The sequence below is a fragment of the Etheostoma cragini genome, chromosome 19 (assembly GCF_013103735.1).
Source record: "Etheostoma cragini isolate CJK2018 chromosome 19, CSU_Ecrag_1.0, whole genome shotgun sequence".
Classification (NCBI taxonomy): Eukaryota; Metazoa; Chordata; class Actinopteri; order Perciformes; family Percidae; genus Etheostoma; species Etheostoma cragini.
In genome coordinates this window covers 3,535,845-3,560,883 of record NC_048425.1, presented here as the reverse complement: position 1 = coordinate 3,560,883, position 25,039 = coordinate 3,535,845, and the positions used below count along the sequence as shown (strand labels likewise).

General features: G+C 39.9%; 1 protein-coding gene and 1 long non-coding RNA gene across 2 annotated transcripts in view; one reads left to right on the top strand and one right to left on the bottom strand.

The window, feature by feature from the left end:
* tnfsf10l (TNF superfamily member 10, like) overlaps window positions 1–23,625 on the top strand; it is a 52,146-nt gene extending 28,521 nt beyond the window's left edge. The window contains exons 3-7 of the mRNA XM_034857195.1: window positions 19,503–19,539; window positions 19,622–19,729; window positions 21,320–21,477; window positions 22,197–22,307; window positions 22,397–23,625. Of these exons, the coding sequence (XP_034713086.1) occupies window positions 19,503–19,539; window positions 19,622–19,729; window positions 21,320–21,477; window positions 22,197–22,307; window positions 22,397–22,582 (600 nt within the window). The 3' untranslated portion in view covers window positions 22,583–23,625. The remainder of the gene's footprint in view (window positions 1–19,502; window positions 19,540–19,621; window positions 19,730–21,319; window positions 21,478–22,196; window positions 22,308–22,396) is intronic.
* LOC117935115 lies at window positions 1,145–13,149 on the bottom strand. Its single transcript, XR_004654677.1, has 3 exons — window positions 13,137–13,149; window positions 6,587–6,610; window positions 1,145–1,246 (listed from the first exon to the last, which is right to left on the bottom strand). It is a non-coding gene; the product is annotated as an uncharacterized LOC117935115 (long non-coding RNA).
* Window positions 23,626–25,039: the final 1,414 nt, after the last annotated feature.

Genomic DNA, 25,039 nt, shown 5'->3' with positions numbered 1-25,039 from the left:
GCTGGAAACTGTTTTGTGCTTCTGGGTGTTTTTAAGCCCACGCTGGCACAAACAGAGATGTGCATATACACTTCCAGCTGTGTGGGTTTGGAAGCTGTTGTACGCATGCCAAGAGTTTGAGTTGAACCTGCTTGGCTTATATCTGAAAAACCAAGTCAGTCACACAACTATTACCCAAACACTCCCGCACAATGCTCTCGGTGCATATATATCGAATAAGCATGAAAATACCAATGACTCCAGTAAGCTGTGGTTCTCTCTCTCTCTCACACACACACACACACACACACACACACACACACACACACACACACACACACACACACACACACACACACACAAGCCCAATGAGTCACTCCATTAATATAAGTTATCTTCTTGCAGCCAAGAGGACGTTTCCCGCTTAGTCTGAATGTCTGGACGCTTACAGCAGAATATATTCAGCCCCCTCATTTCCTACACCAACAACCCAACCCCCCCACCCCACCCCACCCCCGCCCTCACACACACATACACACAAACCACTGTCAGTGTTTAAGCCTCTCTTGCCCTTTCGCTTTAAGACTCTCTCTTTCTAGCTTCATTTTTCTCCCATTCTTTCTTCCCCTTTACCTCTCACCTCTTCACCTTCCTCTCTTTCTTTGCTCTACTTGGATGATACAATCAGAGTGCTGCTGCATGCCCTGGTGGTCCGCAGTGGACGGGAACAGGAATGTCTAGTTTTTTCCAGTGTAAACGCTGGTGACACACGTCCAAAGAAATTAAAATCCAATTACTTTTGAATCTAAACATTCACATATGTGGTATTGTCAAGGTAATCTAAATCCCATTCATTCCTATGTCAGTACTTTGCATGTTTGTTTGTTTTTTACCCTTGAGCAAGGCATTTCAACCCCTTTCTGATACAGCTGAGCATCAACAACATCGTATTTGATCAGCCGTTGAAATCTCAAAAGTGAAAGGAAGTGAAAAGAAAGGAAAACTAAAGGTAGATGCATAGAGTGTAAATATTAATGGACAGAGCATCCGGTTCAGCAAAATGCTGCAAATGCGGATGTGCCTTAAAGCTGCATTCTTTGTGAATCCCAGCAAAGACCCATGTTGTTGCAAAAGCAGATAGTTTCTGTAGCAGTCTATGTTGTTGATTTTAAAACGGCGATGAAGCAGGGGGTGTTTTAGGGCATGGCTATGATGTGATTGCCAGTGAAAGTGTGTAACGTAACGTAGAGTGTAAGGGCTCCTACCTCTTCTAAAATCGTCAGATCCGCAACCTGGATGGCTGTGCCCGTTACAACTCATAGCAGATCTCAACAAACAAATGGGTGACATCACACATGCTCTGTCCATTAATATACAGCGTGTGGGTCAAAGAAAAAAAAGAGGGGCATTAGTGCAGTTTGGGCTGTAGTTTTTCTCATGGAAATGATTATAACTATGTTGGCTTTGCATATAGATTCCTCTGTGGATACATGCACACAAAGTGTACTTAATAGGATCAGTGAGTGAGTGATTAAGATAATGATGTGTGAGAGGGAGATTGAGAAAAAGGATGAAAATGGTGGTGTTGGCATGAGATGATGAGGATGGTGATGAAGATGTAGACTTGAGAGATTGATGGGATTGTACTGAAAGACGTCATAGAACATAGCCAAACAGAAGGCAGGAATAATGGAAACAATGTACAAAAGAATAAGGTGGGAAGAAAAGAGAAGAAAAGAAGCCCAGCTGGACAGGAACAAATACAAAATTTAAAAAAGAGATGAGAGATGTGGAGGAAAAGATGGGAAATGAAAAAAAAAATGCGGCGCAGGAGAAGAATGAAGAGATGAATAAATATCACATTGAGGTCTTTATTATACAACACTGTTTGGAGAGACAAAGAAGGGGAAGAAAAAAATGGTGCAGGCTGAGTTAAAACTCCACAGGTCCAAACTAATTAGTGGTTTTGCAAGTTTTAGTTTATTATTCATGAATCACAACTACACAGCAGAACCGCTGAGTGTTTTCCAAACCACATAAAAGCATTGCGATCCCCTTCAGGAAGCCATGCGTTTTACACCAATTGATGAATGTATACAAATCTACTTGCCTTGACTTCCAAAAAGAGCAATTTTTCTTCGGGACACATTCGACCAAATTTACTTTGCAGTGTAAGTGCTAATGCACTAAGGCCTTTGCATGAAAACAATGTAAATATGGTTGACTTTAAGTCTGTGGAATTACATTACATCATGCTGCACTCATGACTTATGACCTATAACGTGGATATCCATTAAGAAATGCATTATATGTTTTGTAAAATAGTCAGCCAAAATGTAAAGTATAAACGCTTTAAAGTTAATGGGGTGGACTTTGGAAAACAATCAGTATGGAGCGCGAGGAAAATAAAAGTTTCCCTGCCAACTGGAAGATTTGGTTTCTCAGGTCTATGTATGAATGAGCACATGCGGCGAGGTTTTTTTCCATTCCTTCTTGCGCATATGCAGTTTTGTGTTGCATGCCTGCTTTGAATTCACGTGAGGATAAGCTACAAGGAAGGCTGGAAACCAGGGGAGAGGAATGGTAATGGGGGAGCAAAGGAGGATTTAGGATGGCATGCGTGAGTCTAAGCTCAGGTATTCAAGTCTTAAGCTTTAAGCTCTTGTGGAGACCTGAGTAACTTTCCTTCTTCTACCCTGCTAGCCCCTGTTTAAGAGACGGCACTGTAACGCCTGCACCTGCTGAGAGAAATAGCTAATACATCAGCTCGCAGCTTCCAGCTGCAGTGACGGATAACGCACGAGTTATCCAAGTTATTCCGCTCTGAGACATGGTCAGGGTTGAAAGGAATTCTTATTATGAGTCTATCAAATGTTCTCTCCTGGGTTTCAGCTGCGTCGTGTGTCTCTTTATCGTCAGTCTTACTTACCGATCAGCGTGGTAAACATTTTCTGCATGCATCTTTTTCTGACGGAAAGAATATTTGTTAAGATATTTTTTTTGGCAGAGATCTCTGTTGGTCTGCTCTGATTGTTATCCAAGAATGTCCACAACTTTTATTAAATCCTGTTTTACTGCATGTACTGCAGACAACTGCCTGTGTGCAAGTGTGCAAATGATTATTGGTCAAAGGTCGAAAAACCGGCTCCCAAGCACAAAAAAAGGGATTTACTTTTGCGTTTTAGAAAGGGCTTGGCTATAAAAGGCTTAGAAATAGCAGCAGAAACCCAAGACAAACCCGCTCATAGATCTATGGATGTATTAAGTAAGACTTAGTCTGGAGGCAAATATTGTGGATTTACATTTATTTGATTAGGACAATGCACATTAATCAATATTTCTGTAAATGCACCAGTGTTAGCCAACTGGCTATTTTTCATCTGTCCAGTCCTACCTAGTATGCACGGGGAGAACATACAAACTCCACATAGAAAGACACAGGACAACCTGGATTCAAATCAAGAACCTTCTTGCTGTGAGGCAGAAGTGCTAACCACTTAGCCCCAATGCTGCTTTTTTGTCACCAGAGTTGGGAGTAACGTGTTACACCGGTAACGCAATTACAGTGGTGTATTCCTTTTTGTTGTAACGCTGTAATATAACGCATTGCTAGTTACATTTCGGTAATATTATACTCGTTACAATCTCAGATCTCAGCTAGATCTCATCTAGCATCTCACGTTCATCTCAGTAAGCTAGCAGTACCAAGAGTACACAACAGACAACTTCTGTGTAGGCTATTTCAAAATAAAAGCACTTCCGGTGATAGTTTGCAGTAAAACTAAATTACTGTTGAATGTGTTGAATGTGTAGACATGTGTTGAATGTGTAGACATGCAAGCTGAGTAGACCTTGAAAATAGTAGTAGTTTAGTAGTAGTCCCAACTAAAGCTACAAATACTAGCGTTTTCCAGAGCTTTCAACCGTATTACACTATCAGCATCAAATATTCTATTCAAGGTCAAGAATGAACTTTGATGCTTAATGTTTAGGAATTGAAGTCCTAAAAGTGCTTTGGATGGAAACACAACAGCTCACATGTCAAACAGATGCGATATGGTAGAAAGCTCCTAAATAAGCTAGTAAGTGCCCCTTGAATTGGGGCTGCTTTGCCAACTATTTAAAAGGAAGAATACAATTTGATGTTCAACTAAATACATTTAAAAAAGTAAAATTCCACGTTTACGTATCTGAGAACACATTCCTTTTTTTCCTGCATGATATTAAAACCTATTACAATCATAAAAATAAAAGATGAAAAAGAAGAAGGCAGGAAGAAGCTGTTTTATTCAAACTTTTGACTATTGACCCATCATGCTCCATTAAGTTATTTCAAATGAAAAGGTCACTTGGCCTCTCTTTGTTTCACACAGATGTTGTGTGGGTGCCATATCTCTAAATCTGCTCAGTGTAGAAGCAGTGATGTTACAGCACATATTTAACTTTTGACCATTGATGCAAAACAGCTGTTTTGACATCACTAGCCAAGGTGTGGACAGACATGCAGCAGGCTTTAAAGAAAGCAGTGCACCATGCAACTCAGTGTTAGATTACTTTTTGACAAAGAACGATGCACTCTGAGCTCTGTAATGAAGGGAGGCATTTTATTCTGCAGTGGTCTGTTCAATCAACTTTCTGTTCCTTTCATCACTCCTTCTCCTTGTCCCTTGTTTGTCATTGAGAAGAGCTTTGTGTTTTACAAATCAGTGCTAAATGGTTCTTTTAGTGAATAACCACTCAAAGAATTATATACACATAGAAAGTAAATGGTAGTACTGAAATAATCCTTTAAATCAGATTTCCAACATAAAATCGATGAGCCCATGCAAGAGTTTCTTTCAGTAAGTCTTTTAAAATCAATGAATAATTTGCAATGCATTTTATTACAGTAGCCTTTATTGATGAATGGGCAGCATACGACAATGTTTTTTCAATATACTAACACTAGTTTGACTGTGTAGCATGTAGAGATAATGGTGTCTCCCTTCTCTTGTTCCTTTTCCATTCAACTACAGCAAAGAGGACACATTTTAACATCATATCCTATCACAAGGGATGGCCCCATTTTTCACAATCGGCAGGCCTACTTTAGGGCCACACACACAGGATGCGTATGACAAATACCCCAACACCAGCACCAACTCTTTTCTATGCAAGTCCACAAACCAGTGATGTCTTGACCATTTACTTTATATAAAAAAATAAATAAAACACAGCTCCACTTCCTCCTGCTGTACAAAGGGGAAGCCAAAATGTCTTGGATACAGCCACCGCCATCCTAATTTTTAGTAGTGATTGGGCGGTGGACCCACTTTATCAAAGTCCCACCTATACTGTACATCCGCACGACCAATTGCCAGTCAATCACAGCTGTCAATCATGACATTTCACCCCGTTTCTATAGCACCAAATCACAAAATAGGCCACCGTTATTCTATATTTTTGTTTTGTCAACAAAAAACAAAAAACAAACAAAAAACAATGTGATATATCCATCTCTTGTGCATTTGTTGGGGACTATTTAAAGACTTGGAATATTACACATTTGGTGCACTAAAGTGCATTTTTAAGACATATGAGGGACTGACTACATGTTCATCATAGTGTAAGAACATGTTCATTGCAAAAGTGTGTCTGTAATAGTTTTTGAACAGGGGAGAACGCACTGAGGAAAAGGAGATATTAGGCTTAAAGACAATTAGTTACTTCAGTAGGATAAGTTCATATTAGCTTTGGTGTTTGCATTGGATTTGTGATGACAAGAAAAATATAGAATATCCCCAGACTTATCACTTAAGAAAGTACTGTGTAGTGTTTTGGTTAAAGATGCCCTGCCACATCTATTTCATTACTTTGTGCTAATGTCTGAAGTTCTACCATGGACTCTGTAGCATTCTTTCTGAATGTGGTATAGAAAGCCTGCAGGAAGACTCAGCTCGATTTGTGCCAGTTCTCATTAATATTACTCATTAACAAACTAAGCTGTTTGTCTCTGATTGGCTAACAGCTAGCCAGTGAGAGTCAGGCTATCAGAATCCTTTACCTAGCGCAACTGGGCAAGCTCAGGAATAGTAGTGAGCTCAGGCAACATGACGTTAGTGACTAGAGCTGACTGAGGAGGTGGCAGTTCATTTTCACATTCTCAACATAACACAAACACATTTACTTCAAAGAAATGCAAGAAAAAAGGGTTATGTGTGGAAGGGCACCTTTAAGGCTATCACACAGTCAAGTTTACGGTTTTAGTTGGATGGAATAAAGAAAAATAATGTATGCATGGGTGTCCTGTGAGGACAGACTCACAAAACGTTCAGGTCATGATGAAGAGATGCAAGGCACAAGGACGTAACCATAGTTACATGGTTATGTAGAGTGAAAAACAAATGCCAAAGAAACAAGTCGGTCTTTGAGCAGCAATTCCTTATCTTGTTCTGCTCTACAGTTGGCTATTGAAAAGCAAATGTCAGTCATTGCCATGCAGTGTATAAACACCACACACACACACACACAGACACACACACACACAGGGAGGGGTGGAGGTCTGTAGTGTTGTTAGTGATTTCCAGCTGATACACAAACACAAAAGACCTCTGTGTCTGGCGTCGACCACCCTCCCTCTCCTCAATCATCCCTCAGGCCGAGTTCCTGTCCAGCGACCCCGCTACAAAAAACCCCACCCCCCTCCATCTTCAACTCCTTTACCATGATACTTTCTTCTTTAGCATCAGCTGTTTGATAGTACAAAAGACAAGAAGCTTCAGTGCTTTCACGACCCATGTATTAAATACCAGACTCATATGCTCTTTGGCGAATTTCCACAAAGCAGAAAGCTCCCATCAGATGATCCACTTACTCACCTGTTTTAAGTCTTATCTATAGACTCGGCACGTTCCCAAGACATTTCAAAACTCACATAATAAAGCTCACACTCAGCATTCCTACAGCACATGTTTAGCTTTAACTCCTACTTTCAGTAAAAGCACAATGTAACTTCTCTACATCAACACTTTTGCGAGTGCTGGAGAGATGGAAAAGTATCAGGAGAAGCCAGATGCTGGCAGTTGGCTTGTTGTGATATTGAAAACATTCTCTCAAGTTGTCACATTGGTTTTCACGCTCATTGTTCTCCCCCTTACTCTCTTACTGCAACACTTTGAAAGCTTGTCATTATTACACATTGATACATGGGCGCATTGATGACCCTTTGGGGCGACCTGTAGTTCACCTGCTTCCGTGAGTGTCCCCCAGCGTACCCCCACCCATGCGCACCATTACACATGAAAACACACACAAGGGCAGTCCCTGTAGGATTTCGCAGCCTTTTAATGAGATTGTTGCGGCCAAAAATGCCTGTTTTCCCGTGAGCTTTTGTAGAAAAGTTTGATAAAAGTTGCTATGTATTTGTATCGTTCTTTAACAAAAAATCTTGGGATACTATCTTGTTTCATGAAATTTTGAGAAATCTGCCATCACTATTCCTTCTTTTAATCTTTTGCATCACTGTACTTTGCCTCTGTGTGAATCTCGTATGTTCCCCTCAAATCCTGGTAAAGTTGTTTATAATATTTTCACTAACACAGAAAAAACATCCAAGAGTAGATGCTGAAAAGACAGCTGAGGAAGCCAAAAAGGAAGTGCTTAAGAGAGTGCACGGTTAGGGGGGGGGGGGGGGGGGGGGGGGGGGGGGGGGGGGACACGGACAACAACCAGAGTGAGAGAAAAGCAGACAAGTTTTATTATCCTGATGTAACGTGACCATACACGTGTGCAATAACAATATTATCAGCAGATTGCGAAACACTCTGCTAACACCTACTAAAAGAAAACTGCACTCAATTCTATTGGCTCAGGTTTTTCTTTCTTACATGGTGGATGAGTGTGAAGACCTATTACTATTTTACTTCATGCATGACACATTTGTGCCATTGACTAGTAGCAAATGAAAATGACCTTTGGGAGGAGAGCCAGAGTCAAACAAGGAGGAAGCTTTTGTAGCTGTTTAGCAGTGTTTAGCAGCACCCTATTTTTTAGCGTTTTTTTCACTGCATCTTTACTTTTGTGTATTTTCTCAGTTAAAACAGGGAGTTTTTACATGGGGCATTTACAGACCAAATATTGTTTTACTGCTACATTTGGCCTTTTGGTTTCTAGCTTCAAATAGAAAACTCAACAGTAGGTATATTGGGGTAAACAGACTCCACATTGTCTCGTTATAACAAGCCTTTTTTTGCAACCTTGAAAATGTGACGTTTTAGTTGCGTCTGGTGAAGTCATGGTTCCATTACCACAATCAAGGATGTTTTTGTTGATTAGGACTTTATTGAGTTCTCTTCTGGGGGAAATAAAGTCCCTACAGATCGCAAACCCCAGGCCGCGTGATGTGCTTGTGTGAATCCTTAAATTGTTGTGTTCATGTCTAGTACAATCTTTTGACCACATTGTATCCTTGGCTCAGCCTTTTATCTCTTTTTATTTATTGCCATTTCCTAGATGTGCACTGACTTCCTGGACCACAGACTGCCCCTACTGTCAGTATGAAACATAGAATGGTGACCTTTGCATAAACGCTGACTGAAACAAAAGAATTAATACACAACTACTACAGGATGAAGCCCTCACACTGTATGCAAAAAGTCTGAAACCAGGCTGTGCGCTTTGACAAATGGGATGTTTTGACAGTCCAAACAATAAGCGTTGGAGGCTCACCACCTTGCAGGCTTTAGAAAGACTTGTATGTATGTATTTTTCTTTACATTATATTCAAAAGGAAGCTGTGGGCTTTGCAGATGACTTAGTGTAAGTAGGCAAGTCTGGGCCAAACTAAATTGTAGCGTTTGTTTTGCCCTGTCAGATGAAGCAGAGGGACGGAGTCACTGGGTAATACAAAAACATACAACATGTTTACGAGATATATTGCAGATGAATCCGTGTTTTTTATTGAGTTGGACCATTTTCCTCTTGTACATTTGCCACAGTTAAGCTCCAACAACAACAACAAAAATCGCAACTAGACTCTTTGTCTTCATTCAAAATAACCTAATATGTATTCAAATAATGCCCTGAAAACACAATTTCCACATAAAAGTAATTATCCTATGACAAACTAAAAGCAAAGATATGAAAAAAACTACACTTCAAATCCCATGCCACACCTGGAGGTAAGGTAGCTTAAATCGAGATTTAAAAAAAGTAACTCTTTTGAAAAGTCCAAGAAAATGATGTAATTGTAATGATGATGATGTTATTGTTCCATGTTGATTTTTCTTTAGCAGCCAAGTTGTTCAGCTCTTCTAAAACACAATATCGCTATCAGCTTTGCCAACTAGTTGAACTTTTTAGGAGAGACGTAATGTTCCCTATGTATTACAGGCTATTAACACAATGTAACACACGTTACATGAGATATCCGAGCTTGCACCTTTTTCACACACTGTATATAAAAAAAGCTGTTACAGTAGGCTGATGTTTACCAATACTTTGCACAAAGCCAGTTTTCCTCTGAACCTGTGATGATGCCACACGTGTCGACAGGTTTACAGGGTAACCTGATGCAAATGCAAAGCTTGTATAGCTTTTCAGATGCAGGAATATTATGTTATTCCTGACCTTTCCTAACCTATAAAAAAGGTTTTGTTTTCATCATTATTCCTGTAACAGCTCTCTGCCTTGTGGAGTCAGCACAAATCTACAAGGTCAAAGTCCTTCCTGAAACAATAAAAGAGATCGAGATTGGAGATGAATCACAAAAGCCAATGATTGTGTTTACATGGACGCATGACTACTGCTGAGGCAAGCATCGAGTATGCTGTTGTTTTTATGCCATATCACATTCAATATTTTTATGTAAATATGTCTGGGAACAGAATTGGACAGATGCAAAAACCAGCACTGAATTCAGTTGTTTACATGATGAGACATTATTATTCCAAGGTAATGTCTTAATTATATCAGCCACTTATTTGCAGGATTATCAACCTAATGATATAAGAAGCACAATTTATTCTAGCAATTTAGTAGGGCTAATTTGATGTAAGGTGTAAATTTGTTGAATTTACTCTACATATCCATTTACAAAATGGACTTTTTTCATTTAATATATTGATTAGTACTACATCAGGGGCAAAGAAATTAGTACAGAAAAATTTAAATGCAGTAATAAAACAGTAATATTACCCCCGAAAGGAAGTGAAAAATGTATCCTCAGAGTTTGCATTATACCATTCCGGTGAACACATCTGCCATAAAGGCATGACAAGTCTATAGACACCTTTGTCTTTATTATGTCGTACCCTTACCCTTAAAAGTATTTGTATTGTTATTAGTATTTGCTTGCCTGTGACTGAGGCTGAAAAACAACCCCGCCCTGGCCTAGTTTCATGCTGTTAGTGTCCTTTGGAGTAGAAATTGTGTTGTGAAAGAGATTAGGGTTAGACATGAAGAGACACAGGGAGGGAGGAGAAAGAGATAGAACTAATGCAATTGTCAGCTATGTAGAAACTGGCTCCTCGTCTCGACTGCAGTTTGTGTCATCCTGCAGAGCAACCAAAGAGAACAATACAGAAGGAAACACAAACAAACACATATATGTAGGTAAATGTGAGAACCGACTCAATGCTGCACTGTTTGTTGTGTTTTATCCTGTTTGGTGAAATCAATAAAGCAGCAAGAGGAAGAGAGCCATGCTAATGACTCAAAGTCCCATCCGTGTGAAACTCAACTCGAAACAGCATAACAGGGTGATATCAATCTGTTCTTTCTCATGTGTGTGAAGCCAACTGCTTCCTTAGCTGTACACAACATTTGCCTGGCAGGAAACTCCCACAGCAAACAGGTCAATTATCAGTGACTGGCATCGAGTTGGCCACTGGTGCGTTACCTGTTATAAAACCTTTACTCGCTGTTTCTCAACGATAAACCGCTAATGAGTGACTCCTGTTTGGTTACAGTAGGTCGAGTAAATCACGGTCAGATGACTGTGCTAATCACACACAATGACTGGTAGTATTGCTCTAAGCCTAATACAGTTGCTTAAAATAGGTGAAACAAAAGAAAAAGGTCACGCTGACACACTGGTGCCTCAAATAGTCTCTGACATTATAGAATACGATAGAAAATGTCAACGTTTTCCACAGCCCAAGGCTTCATGGAGCATTCATGGTGAGGAGGTAAACGCATTTTCTGTTTTTTGTTTGTAACTGAAAATTCTTGCAAGACTTCAGCCACATCTCGTGCCCTTTTTTTATTTCAACTGTCCATTAAGAATTTGACAGCATTATAAAAGTTGCATGTTACATGGACAGTTGTCCTCTGGAACTGAACAGTTAAAGCTCTAATGCGAAGTTTTCTGTCGGCCCCAATGAGGAATTCTAGGTAATGACAACAAAACTGTTGGCGCGTTCACATGATACAAGCCTAATGCAGTTTCTAGTAGCCAAGGAGGACACGGAGAATAAAAAAACATGTACAAGAATGTAAATGTGCAAGGCATGTGCTAGTATTGCTATCACCGTGCTATTTCCTGTTAAGCATATCAAAAGCACTTGACATAGAATCTCTTGTTTGTCCCAATGTTTGCCCTGAAACGACGTCCTAGGGGGCAAAAACTGCCATGTGCAACACACTGCCAGGACCTTTCACTCCTGAAGGAGTGAAAGGTCCTGGCAGTCCACAGAGCACTAGCCCTTCTGAGAACCTGCTTGTTATGTCCAAGAGTGGGGCCTGATTCTGCAATGAAATATTACTGGCCATTTTTTAAAGACTTCCAAGTCTACTTATATTGGACATATTTAGCCAAACCAAGCACTAATACTATAGGTTAAAACCGATTCAATGAAACTGAATCTGTAAAAGAGAGTCATCATATCGCTGCTTATGGTCGCCGCAACAGCAGCGTCCTGTTTGAAACAGTAAATGAATCAACAACAGTTTCTTTACTTTGTTAATTGTTTAGGCATAAAAACAATATTTGCTGCATCCATCTTCTCAAAGGGAAAGATGTGTTGCTTTTCTCCCTCTTCTGTCATTTTGAATGGAATATCTTTTGACTGTCGGTCAGACAAAGTCTGAGTCATTGGCAAATTAATTTAGAGAATAAACCATAGTCAAAATCATCATGTGTTGCAGCCCTACTTTTGAGCCTTGTACTAAAAGGACAAATCAGTGCAGATGTGTGTGGGGGGGTATTACCTTAACCGTGGTAAAATGTGGCTTTCCCTGTCAAGCATCAATAACTAGTCTAGCTCGGGGGGAGGTTTTAAAATTGTTGAAGCAGAGGTGTTTTAAATTAAGCCAAATATGCAAGGAGCCCTTTGAATCTGTAAATAAATAAGTAATTAGTTTTGTTGTTCACTCTGGAGACTTCTCTAGTTTTCCTTCTATTCTTAAACAGTGCTGTTCACTTTGACTCTTCCTAGGGAAGAAAAGCAGCTAATATTAAAAACAAAACTTGTCTACATTCCTTATTCTTCAAATCTACATACCATTCTGGCTTTAAACAAAGTCTGACTTACTTATTAGTCATCAGCCGAGCTTTAAAAAGGCCATTCATTATAAAGGCGACATTAGCCATTAGACACACAAACACTAAGGTATTTCTTCTCCATCTTTGTACACATGTACTCGAACAGCTACTGTTTCTGCACTTCCCAAAAGTCCCATTTCGATGCACACCAAAACTAGACAACTCTCACTCACACTCACACACACACACACACAGTGAGGAATGAGTAGCCTCTAAGACTAGATTAGCATTGATAAGAGTTTGTCGCCGTAGCTCAAAAACGACACACACACACACACACACACACACACACACACACACACGCATGCACACACGCGCACAGCCAATCCAGGCCTGTTGGGGTCGAGCAGGATATTAAAGTATTGGGTTGCAGCTACTGCTAATCTGCAGAAGAAACGCTCCTTCATGTGCATACTTGTCCCTCTTTTCCTCTCTCAATCCTCTCTTTCAGTCCTCCTCCTGTTCTCTTTTTTTCCCTTACTTGTCCACTCTGACTCTCCTCTGTGTTTCCCCAACTTTTTTTTTATCCTGATTCATCTTCGTCTCTTGTTTCCCATAATTGTCCATCATCTTTTGCTCTCTGGTTTTCTCTTTCTTCCCACCAATTTCTGATTTTTGGCACTGCAGTCACACATACTCACATTTGCAACTTGTGCAGTCAAAACAGTCCTGTAAGAACTTTAAGTTTATACTGGGCCATAAAAGGCAAAATAATAGGAATAGTTTTTCTCTATCCATCAATTATGTTTGATGTATGATCCTACATTACCGAGCACAGAGAGGCTGCAGTCGAACCGTCAAAGAAATGACATCCATCACTTTTTTCTAACCACATTACCTTGACCTTGATTGAAAAAAAATGTCCTCCCTAAGTAAAAAAGACAATTTAACCGCTAGAGGAAATACACTTGAGTTGTGAGATCTAGCGTTTTGGAGCTTGGCCCATGGGGACTAAATGTCATGTTATCCTAGCCTCTACTGCTTAGAATTTTTAGAAATGAGTCTCCTTTGAGTCTCCCAAATTTGATCAAAGTGCAATCTGTATTTTGGAGTTGAGGCATGTAGCAAGTGAATAACAAGCCCAAAAGGATTCACTCACACCGTCTTGGCATTATCTTTCTCTCTCTACATCTGTACATTTCTCCCTCTGTTTCTATAATTTAAGCTTTTTTTTTAGCTTTTAGGCCAGACAATGTATGTTGTGACAAAATCAGACTATTTCTGTCTGTTGGTTCTTCTTAAAAGGGTGAAAGGAGAGTTCAGGGTTTATTTGCTGTTGGTGTTATTGCAGCTGGACAGGTTTTTAAGACTTCTTATGCTACAGACTGTCATAAGCCACTGACCTGTGTGCAATAACTGTGTGCAAAGGGAAATTATTGTTATTATCAACACGTAAAATACGGACGTTTGGGCAGTGGCTGTGCGCGTCTTTTTAGTGCAACACAAAATGGCACCCTAGGCGTGTGTTCAGAATGTACCGGGGAGAGCAGCATCAAGACAGGGTTTAGTGAGTAGTATGTAAGGGGAAATTCCACATAGGGAGGGTTGGTGGGGGTGCCGCATGGGTAAAAGAAAGGTCTTTCTCCCAGGAGAGAATAGAATAATGTTGCAACTGATGGAGGCAAGGCGTCCATCAAACTACAGTAAGGAAAGGAAGGCTCACATCAATTCCATCATTCTTCTGGATAGTTGTTTATTTACATTCAAGAAGTTTCTTGGATAAACGATAAAATGTCTTTGAAGCACCTTCAACCAAGTCAGTTGCCCTTGATTTCAGACTTTTCCTGATCCTCCCAAGTGATGTTGTCAGAGATCACGACAGTGCCCTATAGGCATGCGTGCCATGCGGTCCTGCTAGTGACCTTTTGCAGGCTTTCTCTCTGGTATCACTCCTACAGTTTCAGAGTGCAAGTCACTTCAACACTGCTCTCGTAAATATTGACATCTGTACAGCTTGTTATGATTACATGATCAATGTAAAAACTAGCAAGTTGACAAAACAGCCAAGCTTTTTTTTTATTATTATTATTTATTTATTTATTTATTTATATATTTATTTGACAGGAACAATGCACAGCTCGTTGTCAGTACCAGAGTTAGCTATGAACTAATTTTCATCTGTAGTCCCTCGGCAGGGAACAGAGAACAACGTCTCTCTCCGAACTTAGCAGCAGTCAGCTGTTAGCGTTCCTTCAGCAACAATTAAAGCTTTCTGTCGATCAGAAAACTCAGGCAGAGCATGCCGGAGGACATCAGAGGGTAAACAAGAAAACATTTTCTCCATGAAATATGATCCAGTTTCACCAAAATCAGTGGCCATGCACATTGCTCACACACACGCACACACACACACACACACAGATCGGTTACAGGGGCACAATTCTCCCTATTAGGCAACATAAGTCAGAAAAGCATCACAATTATTTTCAAACTGTTTTATAAAGGTAAAATTGTTAAAAATGTTGCTTTAATTGAGAAGTGCTGAGATGAAAGAAATTCTTAAGCAAGAGGTGAATGTAGTAAAAAAGGGCGTAGCTTTGAAGTTGACTAATTGTATGCATTCCCTGACAGTACTGGTTGAAGTACTATAACCTTTGGAGTGAGATATCTGACCTACTTGACAGAATATTTCTTCACAGAGGCCACAGCAGACTTTAAAGAAGACAGATTCACTAAAACTTCTACTCCCTTGTTGCAGCCAAATTCTGCATAGTGTTCACTGCAGCCAAGAGAGAAAGAATAATGACGTGGCTTCACAAAAGCTCTCAAATTTAACAAACATGGCAGTCAGTATATTTATTGGAATCCAATAGATTGAGGGACAGACAAATAATCAAAAGGCCAATGGCCAACTTAGACCAAAGACCTTGAAAGAGGAATGGAGCTCAGCCTGTAGATGATGGTAGGAATTAATAAGTAATTGCTGGCAGTAGTTATTGTTTGGTTATTATTTTTCAAAGAAAAGAGAACTTTTTTGTGCTTGTTCCTCTGTTTGTTCTTTACATTCTTGCTGTTCCCGCCAAAAAAACGTATACAGATCCTTTCTCGTGAACAGTTATCTTGTGATATCTTGTGTGTGTGTGTGAAAGATAGACATAGACGAGTCCTCCAGAATGATTGACTTTGGGAGAGAAACCAGATAAAGAAAAGTAGAATTGCATACCGAATACAGTTGAGACATCCAAACATGTAAAATGACAAGACATCCAACAACAGAAACATCAACTTCTACAGCTCCCAGACTTTACAATAAAAACAATTGCACAAAAAAACCACACTGTAAACTGTTCTAAGAAAGATGAAACACGAAAGGTAAAGAAGAGAAAGTCCAGATCATATGCAGGGAGCTATTTAAGTGGTGCACAAATCAAATAACTCCAACAGGCGTTAACTCTTTTCAGGTTTTAGACTACAGACGTCTTGTATTCGCTCAGACTTATATGTCCAAAGACAACAATATAAAATCTAGTAAGAGACAGTATCAGAGTAGAAAAGAACTTAGCAAATTGTTTGAAAAAGCTGATTTTTGTGATGATTTCTTATATGACATTGTCTGAAAGTTAATTATCAGACTTTATATCACCTTGATCTGTAGCCGTGCTGAAGTGAATGTCCCCGTCAGAATTAATTGTAATAACTTTGGTGATCCGGCCTTTAATTTGTCCAAATACTTTGGTTTATAGCCAAATACCTGCAGAACATGATGAACATACAGGCATTCTAGAACTACTTTGTCAAAATACAAAATACTATTATTCTGTGTTTTCTTTACTCCATGATAGCCATCACTATAGTGAAGAAAACAATTATGAGTGTTACCTTTATATTTGACATATTTTGACAAAGACATATATTATCTAAAATATTTTTAATACATTTTGTAATGTAATACAAAAATACATTTAATGTTTGTTGTTTGTGGTACAAAACACCCATTTCTGATAACTTGCATCAGACAATTAGAAGGTCACAGTCGGACATGCACAAAACTAAGAGCCATGATGGTGGAGGAGACGCTGATTGTTGCTGTCTAACCAGCCAGTATTGTATGATATTAGCCATGAAAATGACTAACTTTCCCACAAGAGAGATGCTGCCTGGCTGGCAGAAAGGCATTGAACGTGATAAAATGGGAAATGTACCAATAGCATTACAATTCACAAAAAACAACAACCATAACTCAAACAACCTACAAACCAGCAAACTGATTTGGGTGTGCGTCACACTGTGCACTTCCCACATTCAGCATGAAAATCCCCTCAGCAGGCGGTGGTCCCTCGCCTGCATTCGCGCATGACCGTGCCCTGCGGTTATAATCTTGACAGTGGTTTTTATTTAACGCATGTTGCTGTCATTAGCAAACTGCACCCACAAGCAACAAGCTGAAGCCCTTATTATCTGGGATTATCCCACGGTGTTAGCCGTAATTGAACTTTTATTTAAAGGGCTAAAAAATGACTACAAGCTGGAATCATCCACACAAGGCAAGAAGTCAAAAAGTACCAGTCGGTTCCAAATTTATCACACGTAAACCACCTGTAGAACCCCAAGAGTATACCGTTTCTATAGTTACAACTGATAATACTGGAAATACTTCATGTGCTGTGGTGCTGCTGAGAATTTGTTAGAAGATTAATGACGTATAACGTAATTATATTACAGGCTTGTTTGTAGGTTGTAAGTTGTGTCTAGTTTTAGGGGTATCAGGACCTCTTTTTCTTTCTTCAGCAGAGGCCTTTTGCAGCTATTTGTTCTTGATCAGTGTGAAAAACCTATTCATCATAAGCCTATTTATCACTTGTAAAATTAAGACTTGTTATAGTACAGCGAGGGTTTCTGTTGTATCTCAATTCTACGGTCAGCTTGTCATTTTTTCACATCTTCATGGAAGTCTACCCCAGGAAATAATTTCTCAACTAAATCTTCTCTATTTAAGTATCTAAGTATTTATCTCCGCAATTTTTTTTAAGCACCTTTCTAAGCCTTTTACTCTAAATATAATAATACCCCTCTACATACAAGGTGTTCTAATTACAGACTACATGCAACCAGGGAGTAAGAAAACACTTTAAATGGACTATAACTCTGCATGACGGCGGCATTCACCTTTAAATGTACATCTGGTCAGAAGTCTCTCAGGATGCCGTGGAAGGCTTCCACTGCTGTGTGGAACATAAATTTTGCATGAAACCTCGACAGCTGATTTCACTCTTTAGCCATCCCGTTAGCCAACTCGTTTCCCAAGTGAGCCTTTAAGCATTAAAGACAGCAGACATGTTGAACTTGTATATTGAAAACATGCTGTTCTGGAGTTGCCCTAACAGAGGCCTGAAAGCTCACAGTGGGTCTTAGCATCTGAAAAAATCCCCCCACATCTTTTTCTTTTTTTTTACTTTTCTTGTTCAACTACAGCCACATGGTGGGTTCAAAATCTGTTGGCAATTTTCTCTCTCTCTTTAAGTGTGTGTGGGTGAGCGTGTGGGTAATTTTCTGCTTTCAGGACTTGAGGAACGTGAGGCAGAGACAGGCATGACACGCCTAGCTAGACGAGCTAGAATGGTCGGGTCCACACTCTGTACTACACTGTATTGTGGTCCCCTTAGAGTATATAGGGTAAACATAAGAGGGGGATGGGGGGCGGGGGGCATTCATACAGACCAACACACACACACACACGCCAAACCCCAGAGCGATCATGTCCAATTTGCAGGTTGGGTTGAGTGTACGGTGCAGCGGGCCGCTGCCAAGAATAACACCACAGTAAGAGCTGGATGACCATTAAAAACACTGGTGAAATTAATCATATTCAGGATTTTGGGACATTTCAGCAAATTTATCAGGAAGACTCAATACAGGGTTTCCAGTGCCTTGCTTAAGGGACTTTAGACTAGTAACAGGTAATTAAACCTGTGACCTTTTGCCTGAAAAGGTGAATGGACGCAAAGAATAAAGGGGGATGAAGTGACAAATGGTAAACCATAGAGTTAAAAATGAAAGAATGAAAAAATAAAGGCAGGATGTTAGAAAAGAAGAAAAAAACATTAGTGAAAATATATTGAAAAGGGGCAACTTCAGCTTGATTTACGAAGTGAGAAAGACAAAATCGGGCAACAGTCAGCACAGAAAGCACTTACATGAGAGAATTACTGAGTGTGTGAGAGTGTCTATTTTCCTATGGCCTGGCTGGCTGTGTCCACATCTGGGCAAGATGAAACCGAGCAAGGAGGAAATGAAAAAGAGACAGGACAAAGAGGAGATGTGTGCCGCCGGGGACAAAAGAGGGAAAGTCCATAGTTATTAATTACTTGAGTGATGGAAAGATTGCAATGCATAGCAAAAAGGAGGAGCTCCTCAAAGGTACTGCAAGAAAACAAAAAAAGTGGGGTTGTACTTTTTCAAAGTCGGTGTATTATGAATCTGAACTAACACTTTATAAATCACACAAACTAACCAATTGAGGCCAGCCACTCCCATGTTCTGCAAGGTAAAATTACCATTAACATTATGTCTCCTCTAACATAGAAATTATAGATTTCAATATGATTTAAACCCCAGCTACAATGTTGCCAAGCGAACAATAAATCTAGCTTGTGGAGGAAATAACATACATAAGAATTATTATTTTTACCTAATATAGTCAGTTGTTTCTGTTGCGAATCAAAGTTGTCTGAGGGTGATGTTTTATTACAGAACTTTTAACACAAACAGTACCACCATGTTTAAAACAACCATTACAGTCTGCACACACACACACACACACACACACACACACACACACACACACACAACCAGTATTGGCTATTTAACCATCACAGCAATAAAAAAAAAACTTGAACAATTAAAGGTTAACAATTCACAAAAAAGTTAAAAAAAAGCCTGAGACAAGTGGACAAACAAATTTGTAGTCAACATTTCTCAACATCCATTTCATTTCCACTGAAAAGTCAAATGTTACTGTTGATCTGTTTTTTGGTAACCAGCATGTTTTCACACTTTCTTTTAGGTGACAGAGAACATCATTTCTAAACAAACCTTCATAGGTGAGTATTTCTCACACACACACACACACACACACACACACGTATCCATATCTGACATTCTTCCATTTCCTCTCTCCCTCAGAGGCGAGAACCATGCCTCGCTCTTTCAACAACTCAGGGTCAAAGTTCATGACCTCGGTGGCCCAGAGGCCATCTGCTCACTTGACCCTCAGAGACACCAGCTCTCAAGGTGAGGTTTGGCTGCCATTACTTTGGGTCAAATGTTTAGGGAAGAGTTGAAAGGAAAGCAAACTCAGATCACATTTGAGCAGGGGGGAGACTTAAAAGGTACACTGGTTTACCATCAATGTGTTTAACGAGTGAGAAGCAAAATAGCCGAAATGTGAAAATTAGTTTTAAAAAATGACAAGGAAAGAGAACATCAGACTCAAACAATTATGCATGGAAGCATACTTTGAGTGTGGCTAGGAGGAGCAGCTGTTGCTAATGCAAACACAAAATATTCTTTCAATTGTGTTTTTTTTGGTCTATGCACGTCCCCTTTAACATAAACTCAGGATCTTTTAGGTCACTGGTATTCCTTTATCTTTCCGTAAGGAACAGGTTGCTTAAATATACCTTATAATTAATAATTATATGGGTAAATACCTTAAATTGTTAATATAAGGGCAGGTTGAGGATTATAAAAACATAGGACTTGCTGTTTTAAGATATCAAAGCTATTTTAAAGTTGCTTATCCTTTGGAAATTACACCTTAATCTCAAATATGAAGAGTTTATTTATGGCTATAACTAAAACATACTACATATTTACAGTACATACTGCACACTGTGTTCGTCGGTAGTGTATGCAGTATGAAACTGTTTCAATTTATATTGCAGTATGATAGGATAGTATGATAGTATATCAGTGCAGTCAGCAGTAAAACAGAAATTTATTTATTCAGTACAGCGTCACAGATAGGAATAATGGCGCGTATGCGTGTTGTAAAATGTGGAATTTGAAAAGTGGGAAAGTGGGAATGTGTTTTTCGTGTGTGTGTGTGTGTGTGTGTGTGTGTGTGTGTGTGTGTGTGTGTGTGTGTGTTTGTGTGTGTTATCCAGACCTCTGTATCGTTTCATCTGAAACTGGCGTGCAAACTGAAGGGTGTTAACAATCTGGCAAAGACTGACTGATGTTATTTCCATTGAGTTGACAAAGGGCAAGGATGGTGTACGTCTGTGTGTGTGTGTGTGTGTGTGTGTGTGTGTGTGTGTGTGTGTGTGTGTGTGTGTGTGTCTGTAAAAGGAAGAGAGGGTGATGTTCACATATTATGCCTGGATTTCTCATAGGGAAGTACAACAGCTACAGGGGTTGACGTTTGATGTTTTTTCTAAGAAAACATTACCTAACAAATGTGAAGGACACAAGTGTGTTAGCCACACAAGAGCATGGACACGAACGAACACACACACACACACACACACACACACACACACCCACACACCCACACACAAATACGCAATGAACACTTCTTTGCAGGATTTATATTCTGTTACTGTGTTGAATGTGCAATCTGCCAATCCTGCACTATGTGCAAACATGCACATGAATGATGAAGGAATAAAGTAGGGAGACAGAAATTGATACACACAAAAAAATGGTTGTTAAATATGGAATGAAAGCCCAAGACTTGCTGGCTCAGAATCAGCCGACATCTTTCCCTCTTCTTTTTTACTTATTTATTTCTCCCCACTCTGTCCTTGTCGTCATCCTCCTCCTCCTCCTCCTCCTCCTCCTCCTCCTCCTCCTCCTCCTCCTCCTCCTCCTCACCAACAGGGTTCCCTCCCTACCTGACGCCAGGTCTCCACCAATCCTGTCGCCATGTGGTCCGCACATGGGCCAACCAGAGCTTTGGAGCTCACCTGCACAACATGACCCTGTCCAATGGGAAACTCCGGGTGCCTCAGGATGGGCGGTACTACCTGTACTCACAGGTGATCATACTGTACTTTCAGTGCTATTTAAGTTGAAGTCTCTGCAGTAAAGGCTTTTGTTTGCATTATTTGGTGCAAACTTGCTTCACTTTTCACGCAGGAATTTTGACAGTAAAACAAACCAAAAATCATATTGTTTTGGGGAAATTACCATTTTAGTTGCCTACAAATTGAGCTGAATTTCTTTAACATAGGTAGTTATTGTGATGCATTTGCACCTTGACATGACTGCATACGGGAAAGGTAGACCTACAGCAGAACTGGAAGAGAAATACTGCTCAAATGCATTTTAAATGTATTAATTTTATCCCACCAAATACATGTGCATTAGTGGATGCTCTAGTCTCAATTAATTAGCCTTTAGTCTATACACTGTTGGAAAATAAGAACACATTCCAACGGAAGTGCTCAGAGCTCAAGGTGTCAATTTATAAACGCAAAAGGTATTCAGTTCATAATAGTTCTCTCAGATAGAGAAAAGCTATGCATCCTCATTTTGGTAATCTTCACACCACAGCAAAAGTTAGCAGTTTTGGAAGAGTTTTTTAAGAGTTTTAAATAAATCAATGAGCAACTAAATGAATCAGAAAATGGTTTAAGCATTGATCCAAAGTGCCTCTCACTGTCTAAGATTCCTACCATAATGGTATAAATGGAACAATCCTAATATTAAGCTTCATCTTCATCATCTTTCCCACTCTGCTCTCTCCTGCCTACAGGTGTATTTTCGTTATCCGTCCCCAGCAGCCAGTGACGGAGACCAGCGCAGCGTCAGCCACCAGCTGGTGCAGTGCGTGTACAAGAAAACCTCCTACCCCAGCCCCATACAGGTATGTTATCCCTTTCCACTTGAAATAATTAGCTCATGTTGATTGATTCACACTATTAAATATATTTCCTACCTTCATTTTCACTTCAGCTGCTGAAGGGGGTAGGGACAAAGTGCTGGGCTCCGGACGCCGAGTACGCCCTGCACTCCGTCTACCAGGGAGGACTGTTTGAGCTGAGGGCCGGCGACGAGCTCTTCGTCTCCGTCTCGTCCCCGACCATGGTCAACGCGGACGACTCCTCCAGCTACTTTGGTGCCTTCCGCCTGGACCTCTGAGCGTAAAGGATGGAAGAAGAAAGAAAGGAACAGATGAATAAATGGGTGGGCTGGAGACCATAAGTTAGGGCCCTTCTGAATTTCCGTTGATTGAAAGAAAAAAAATTAGTCAGAGCTGTAGGCTGTTGGCCTGGATCTTGGATCCTCAAAGTTTGCTTGGATGGATAGATACACTGACGGATGGAACCGCTGAGAGATATACAAAGACACATGTGCAATCACGCAAAAAATAAATGTGAGGATATCTATTCTCTGTTGATTCATGGGAATAGCAAAGTGCCTTTTGGATGTAAAAGTAGTTAACCACAGAAAAACATGTAACACCTTCCTGTCAGATGAGAATTGCCCATAGAATTAGGCCACCCTGCACCCACAAATACCACATGAATCGCAGTATATTTCGAACAACAGCAGCCTTTTTGTGGGATTTGGATTCAAGACCGAAGAATGTAGACAATAAAAACTCAAATCCTCTGCATCCAAGATGTGAGGAAGGACTGTGGAATGGTAGCAGAAGAAAGTCAAATGATCAAACCAAAGCAAAAGAAATTTGTGGAATAATTTTTTTTTAAAGCGTGCCATGAGAGTACTGTACATATGAATGGCTGAGAATGAGATTTAGACAATGAACTGTGGTGATTTTAGAAAAATAACTCACATGTATTTTACTTTGCCTGGACTTAAAACCACTTGGATTTTGCTGAGGACTATCTACAACACTAGATCTGTGGATTTTATGCAAAGACATTTTTAGGATGATAAGGATTGTTTCTTTGTACTGGATTCAGTAATATGACTGGGAGACTGTGAGAAACATATAGTGCCTTTTTGAACAAATGACGTTGCAAGGAAGAATGAAAACAGAGAGGAAGAGGCAGAACTCTTGTAAAAGGCCAATAAGAATGAGCTCATGCAGCAGAAGATAAAAGGAAAGAGAGAGAACGAGGCTGGTATGCAGCCCGACCAGTCTGTGTTGTTGATGATTCCTTTGCAATCTCTTTTTCTTTTCCTGTAAAGAATTTTAAAAATCTTGTCTACCCTGTGAAGCTGCATTCAGTTTTATTTTAAACATCAGTGAAGTCACCAACCACAGACACACATGCCAACAGCTAGTCGCACAAACACAAACACACAAAGGCATGGTTTAGGTGCTTTTCATATCAAGAGAAAAGAGGTTTAGCAATTTTAACAAAGACTCACTGTCACTGATGTTGTCAAAACACCTAGATGTCTCAAACTACTTTTATTTTGCACCAAATTTTGCCCAATTTTAACCAAGACATCTTTAGTCTTGCAAATCACAAAAAAACAGTTGCTTTGGAGATTCCTCACAGACCAAATAAGGAAGGTTGCCACTCATGATATAAAAAGGTCCACTGGAGAATTGACTGTACAAAAACTAACATCTTTACAATAAGAGAATGGCCTGAAATTGGATCACTTTGGCACGGATTAACATTAGAGAAATAGTTTGACATTTTGAAACTTGTATCCATCTTTGTGAGAGTTAGATGAGTTTTGTACCACTCCTATAACTGCTACAAGCAGGAGACAGTTCATCTGTTTTATATTAGTCTATTTCACGGCGTTCCCCATCCGGGATTGCTCCATTGCCGATGGAAATCTGTCGGATTTCACTTTTAGGCCGGATGTCCGTTACCTTCCGCTTTCTTTTTGTTGGTATTTTAATCTCCAGTGGACTGATGATATGCTTAACTGCTCCTCAGATCTCTGGAGGATAAATCCAGACAGCTAGCCAGACTATCTGTCCAGTCTGAGTTTTCTGTTGCACGACTAAAACAACCTTTGAACGTACATGTCTCACCAAAACAAGTTCCTTCTCACGGCTTTTTTGCAGAGACACCGTTGCACCGTACAGCAGTTAGTGCCGCCCAAAACCACTAAAAATAAATGCCAATAAACCAGAACACATTTTTCTTCAATCCTGGGAGTGTTGTGTGGACTTGTCTGACCCTCCTCCACAGCGCTGTAGAGAAAGGTCTGACACTGCTAGACGGATTTATTTGAACAGATATCTGCATATGCATGCAGAATCTGGAGGCAACGGGACAAGATTTTGTTATCGGAAAGGTTCTGGTTTACCTTTGTAATCCGAGTAGTTTTGACCAATCATGTTTGAGCAGGCTTTGGTTGCATGCAGGTAAACAGTCTGTGTGGAGCTTAAAAAAAGTGGAAAGCATTGGCCAAAATGCAATATCGGAAACCATTAGCTATCTTAACTTAGCTTAGCACAAAGACCGGAAGCAGAGGCATAGGAGGATTTTGTCACTTGCCATGGTAGCTGTTTCTCCTTGTTTCAACATGTTAAACTAACTGCCTTCTGGCTACAGCTTCATATGGTATCAAACTCATCTAATCCTGAGCAAGACATAAAATGAGCGTAATGTCGAACTATTGCTTTAATTCACGACCAGTCACTTATCATGTCCCAATCAA